General features: G+C 31.1%; 1 protein-coding gene across 3 annotated transcripts in view; it reads left to right on the forward strand.

Annotated features, from left to right (window-relative positions):
* SYDE2 (synapse defective Rho GTPase homolog 2) overlaps positions 1-5909 on the forward strand; it is a 39996-nt gene extending 34087 nt beyond the window's left edge. For all 3 annotated transcript variants that reach the window (XM_004262972.4, XM_033431945.2, XM_033431934.2), the window contains one exon: positions 3787-5909. In XM_004262972.4, coding sequence (XP_004263020.3) covers positions 3787-4283 — 497 coding nt within the window. In that variant the 3' untranslated portion in view covers positions 4284-5909. The remainder of the gene's footprint in view (positions 1-3786) is intronic.
* The last annotated feature ends 392 nt before the right edge of the window (positions 5910-6301 follow it).

The following is a 6301-nucleotide window of genomic DNA, read 5'->3' on the forward strand; positions in this document are numbered from 1 at the left end:
ATTGAGATAAAGCATCTAAGGAAATGAGCAGAGAGTTTAGCATAAAGTTAGCCCTCAGTAAATGTGCTTTGTTACTCTTTTATTAATGTATATGAGAAGAATATACCAAAGTACAAAGGATTGCTTGATTTAGTCTTTTAAAAAATCTAATTAATTTAAAAAGATGAATTAAAAGTTAAGCTAATAAAAATTTTCAACTTTTAAATTTGTAGAGTTAACATTTTTGCTTTCTTTTAAACACAGGCTTAAAAAATCATTTCTAATTTATATTTTACCTGAGTTAGTATGTGTTACTTATTATTTAAAAGTCCTGAATGAAGATGCTCTGGTTAATTGGTCTGATTTCTGCACTTGGTGCCCAACATAAGAAATCACTCAGGTTCAAGTTTTAAATGTGTGTTTCTTAGCTTTTCCTAGACCTGCTTTAATTTTAATAAACATGAGGAATTGGGAAAGGAGCCATCTTATTCTAATCACAAATGAAAATTTGTTTGCCTGGAGATACTAAGTTTACTATCAGTACCTGAGTTCTTTATCATTAATTCTGTACCAGTGGTTAGTATCATTTCATTGTTTTGTAATAGTCATCTTAGTCTTGGGTTTAGGAGCAAAAACTTAACTTGTATGTTATAGAAAAAGGGCAGGTTCAGACTTGAGATTCACTGTACAGTATTTCAATGACAACCTTAAGCAACTGTCTCCTAATGTACAGTTCCTTATTCCAAAGGTTCGTGTGATTGGATTTAAAAATAACCGCCCCATCGTCTATAACCTGTTACTTTTCTTTAGTTATAATACCTCAAACAAAGGACAGAACAGGGCAGAAAGATAAGAGGAAACAGCAGTTAGTTTTGCCCTCTAACATCACTTGCTTTTGCAAGAGGCAGAAATCAAGTAGATATAGTGCACTTACTGAGCCTGAGAAAATTGATGGTGACGTAGAGACTGGGCCACACCATATTAACTTGGTGAATGCTCATCTTCTATGCATTCAGTGGAAGCTTTTAGCTCCCTTGCTATTTGTATCCTACTTATTTTTCTTTTTGGAACTTGCCCTACTCCAGAGGTAAAAAGAATTGGTTCCACCCTTTCCTGCCCACCTGACTTTTTACTTCCTTAACTTTTTATTTTGTTCTGTGTTATTTTTAAATTTTGGGCAAGAATATAATTTGCTTTGAGCTTTCTACTTGAAAAATCTGTCTTCATTCAAAGTGATCAGTTAGAACCCTGGCATACTGGTACTGGAAGGTAAAAGTCAGCCTGCCAATTGCTTTTCAGATTGTCTTCTGCCAAAGCCCTAAGTTCTCTAGAAGCAGCCTTGAGGCCAGATTGGCAACAGGTGAGGGAGCAAAATGGAAACATATTTCCCTTTTGACCAAAACAGTCTTCTTTTCATCTTTCTTATGTACTGGGTTTTTACAAAGTAGTTGCTTTTTAAAAATAGGGTTGCTGTTTTAAGAGTATTGGAAATTAATGATGGCTACCCTTTCACTTTATAGATGGGGAAATAGCTTTAGAGAGTGTAACTCTTAGACCAGCTGTTTGGTGTATCACATATTTTATGATGAATAGATTCGGGATAGGGCTTTCTTTTTATTTTTCTTTTGGAAAAGCTATCAATTTTCCCTAATTCTTTTTGTTTCATTTTCTCACTAGACTAAGCTTCATGAGGTCAGGGACTATATTTTGCTTACCCTTATATTTCCAGGTCCTAACAGAATACTTGGCACTAACTAGACACCCAATATATTGTGTTAAATAAGGTAATTATACTATAGATAAAAAGCTAATAAAGTGGTGACTAAAAATATAAATCTATTGGAAGAAAACAAGATAAGAAAATAAAGTTTCTTAGTAATTATCATTATGTTTGGAAAAATTTTCAGCAAATTTATAGACTGCATGTTCATTTTATCCTGTTGAAGGTAAGTAGTCCACAGTGCTAGGAAAACCAGAACTTTTCTTTTGGGGTTAAATTTAGCCATTTTATCTACATATTTAATAAGAAACCATTTCACCATCAGTATTTTAAAAAGCTAGTAAAGTTGATTTTGTAGAAATTGAAGTTTTAGTCTAAAAGGTGTAAAATATTATAATTGTTTCTTAAACATTTTCCAAGAAAATATACAAAAATAATGTTTGGATAGGAACTTGGTTAAACAACTTTAAGCACCTGACAGTAAAATGAATGTGGGTTTTGCAGGTGAATGTCGGAAAATGCAGACAAAATAAGACAAGCTTAACACAGAATCAAAAATGTTTTACTTTGGTTGGATCACAAACCAGTTGACCTCAAGGTTAGCAGAGTACTGTAATGGGTTGGCAAAAACAATAGGCATGACACTTAAGCACTAAGAAGAACAGGAAAAGCACAGAAAATGAAGGGAGGAAAGCAAGGAGATTTAGAGGAGATAAGCAGTTTCAACAGAAGAAGGAATATGAATAATTAAACAGTGGAAAAATTCAGATATCAATTCTGCAATTACATCAGTTAATGGCATAGGACATTCTATATTAATATTGTTATTAAATATCAAGGTAAAGTAACTATCAGACCTTTATTTTCTAGAAAATTTTAGATCAAGAGGTTTTAGCTGTCATAATGATCTGTAATAACCATCATAAAAATGCAGATAAACAAAAATGGTAAAGACATACCTATACAAAGTTATCAAATATTTTAATAAAATAAGTTAAAAAATTATGCAATCTCTGAAAATGTTATCAAATCACTGTATGTCTGGAAAACTAGAACCATATACATGTTTGTATTATTCTTCAATTATTTTATACAGTAGGAAACAAGTATTTATTAGATGTTGGAGAGTGTAAAGTTGGTGCGTTATCACTGATTATATGTTCCCTTTATCTTAGTGAAGGGAAGTATTAATGGAGAATAAACAAGCAGAAAGGGAAAGGTATTATGGACAGTTTTTAATAGCCGCGCCTCAACATTTAAATTAAGTCCATTCGACAAGTGTTTTGTTCAATACACACAAAAGAATAAGCTATAAAGCCTTGGTTTGTTGTGAAATAATGTGTCTCCATGGTAATATATTTGGCCAGTGCAATGCATACTAATAGGGGAAATAGTCTTAATATGAGGAATGTTATTTGAGATTGTTAGATTCCTAACCAGAATGGGAAAATAAAATATCTGTACTATTTTCAGGCAATAAATGAAGACTCTTAGTAGCTAATGCTGTATAATCAAGCTCAGGTAACAAGTGGACAAGTCTAGATTTTGTTCATTTTATCAAAGTGAAATTTGGGCTGCTTAAAGTAAATTATGACACTGCTGCTAATAGAATTGCAAAAAAACACAAAGGTTAGAACTTTTAGAGTGAGCACTTTAGATGCCTTGGCCTCATTTAGATGTTTGCAGATGAAGGAACTTTTGTTTCGTTTGTACTCCAACATGCCTTGCCTGCTTTTTGCTGTAGCATTTAATTTAGAAGAAGCTACCAGCTTAGCTACTGTTTGAATTACATCTAGATAATAATTAACTTGCACAGAAAGTTAATCAACATTGGAAATTTATTTGGGGATGTTGTGATATAGCATGAATTAGCACCACTGAACATTCTACTGGCTTCTGTCCCTAATCTTGATTATGTCTGATGATAGAAAAAATAATTATGGAATGCTTTGTTTTGGTAGTGTGCATGTGTTTGTTTTAATGCATGTTTATAGTTGATTATTAAATGGCTTATATTTAGCTCTGTGTTTTTAAATTGGATTCAGTTGGATTACTGTCGCTAAAGCAAATTTATTGTTTGCTTCTAGTGCAACGTTTAACTATCAAAGAATCAGCAAACAATTTGTTCCCAGAGCAGAAGTCTTCTCTAAATTATTTGAGGCGGAAGAAAGAACGACCTTACCTGTTAAATTTGAGTGGTACTGATTCATCAAGAGTACTTAGGCCAAGGCAAACCAAATTAGACAGTCCACTAAGTAATCGTTATGCAGGAGACTGGAGCAGCTGTGGGGATAACTACTTTTTAAATATGAAAGAAAATTTAAATGATGTGGATTATGACGATGTGCCTTCAGAAGACAGAGAAAATGGAGAAAACTGTAGCAAAATGTATGAATCAGATATCATGATTGAACAGCCAACTCCCACATCCAAAGAATGCACATTTCAGACATATTTGACAATGCAGGCTATTGAGTCTAGGGACCGAAAAGTCAATCTCAAAGACCTACAAGAAAGTATCGATACTTTGATTGGAAATCTGGAGCGTGAACTCAACAAAAACAAGCTTAATATGAGTGTTTGAGGTTGAGAGTTTTTTTTTTAATAATGTCTTAAGTTTCACATCAATCTTTGTCACTTTCTTGTATCCCTCACAGTGATGTTTTAAATTTTTTACTCTTGAAAGCTTCAGTTACTTTCTAACAGGTTCATGTGATTCAATTAAAAACACCATTCATTAACATAATTTTTACTTATTTCATTAGAAAATTTTTCTTGAGGTAAAAAGATAACCCGGACTTCTTGTGGATATTTGTTTAAATCTTGCCAATTCTATGGATACAACTTTAAAATGCACTTCTAAGATTCACGTAAGTTACTAGCCCCTCAGATTTTTGTACTTCATAGGAACTGCTTTTCTGAAACAGATGTTCCTTCTAGAAGAATGCTGTGGCTGCTTAGTCTGATTTGCAGTATGAGTCCATGCACACTGCAACATCATTCAATCACATTTCATTTGCAATGCAAATGCTGCTATAAGAAAACCTTTTTATAAATAAAAGTAAAATTATACAAATATTAATGTATTCTGTATTAACATTCAGTAATTATTTAAATATAAAATTAAATATTTTTATAATCCCAAAAATACGTATATATTTATAAGTGCATATATATATAGGTATTAGAATGAGGGGAGGGATTGGCTGCAGAATCACATGTATCTTTAAAATATATGTCATGAGGCCAAAATCATTAGCTTAAAAATGTCCTTTTCAGGGAAATAACATTTAAGTTAAAGGAGGAGTTGCATAGAAACACTTGAACCAAAACACTAGAAACATCTAAATATAGAAAAAATAGACTTTCCTTTTTTGATTCACAGAAAGTCACAATATCCCCAGTGAGAAGTCATCCTTTAAATTGAAATCTTCTAATTTTTTAAGGGATTAAGTTTCGAGATTTCTGCACTGGTGACTTAAATTTAAAATTCTTCACCTAATCTATGTGTTTTTATCTTCTGCTTTTTAAAACAAAGTAATTACACTTAGAACATATTTATTTGTAATACATATATAACTTTGACTTTATAATTACCTTCATTTGTTTCTAAAGAAATCTTGCCATCATACTACATGTTATTGATTTTTAAAAATTAACTTATTTTGGCTAATTATATCTTCAAGATAGTCATTATAGCAATCACAACAGTGTTTGAAAATGTAAATTTAGAAGTTTTTTAATTAAATCGGAATGTATTTTTTTAAACTTTTATACCTACAGAATGTGTAATTTAAAATTATTAATAAAATTTGAGTTATCAACTTAAAGATGTAGCAGCCATTAAAAAAACTGACTCCTTGATGTTTTTCTAAATATTAAAGTATTTAACTATTTCTATGCAATATACATTGATAAGTGGAACACCTTGTTATTTAATTTGAAAATTTACTTGTTAAAAAACCAGATAAATAACTATTTTTATATGAAATTTTCATTTTTAAAGCTTTGTATAACAATTCAGAAGAATTCCAAAAGAATATGTGACAGATATATATATATTGAGTAAACAGTCAATAGAAATGTACCTAAATATTTTGTAAGAAGACTGTGTCAGTCTTCTTCCTTTTGTTTGCTATATCATGTATATTGTATGAATTACTCAGTTGTTCCAGAAATGTAAAAGCTTTATTAAAATATATAACCTTGGTGTCATGCTATTAATTATTATAATGATTTTTAAGGGTCACTTATTTTGAAGTCATTCTTTTAAAGCGAACATGTTAAAGTATTGGACCATCATATATTATCCATAAATATATGTAATAACTTTTTTTTGTCCAAAATTGAGTTTTCCAGAATCTGCAGTACTTTAAGGGCCACACTTATTTTGTTACGTTATTTTGAATGGGAATAGTTTTAAAGTTAATCCCTGCCATCTTAAGTAGAAAATACTAAACATTGTTGTTTAAATCACTGTCATAATAAACCTCTTATTTTTTTTATTTTTTAAATTAATTAATTAATTCATTCATTTTTGGCCGTGTTGGGTCTTCATTGTTGTGTGCGGGCTTCTCATTGTGGCTTCTCTTGTTGCAGAGC

The sequence above is a fragment of the Orcinus orca genome, chromosome 1, assembly GCF_937001465.1.
Source record: "Orcinus orca chromosome 1, mOrcOrc1.1, whole genome shotgun sequence".
NCBI classification, from domain to species: domain Eukaryota; kingdom Metazoa; phylum Chordata; class Mammalia; order Artiodactyla; family Delphinidae; genus Orcinus; species Orcinus orca.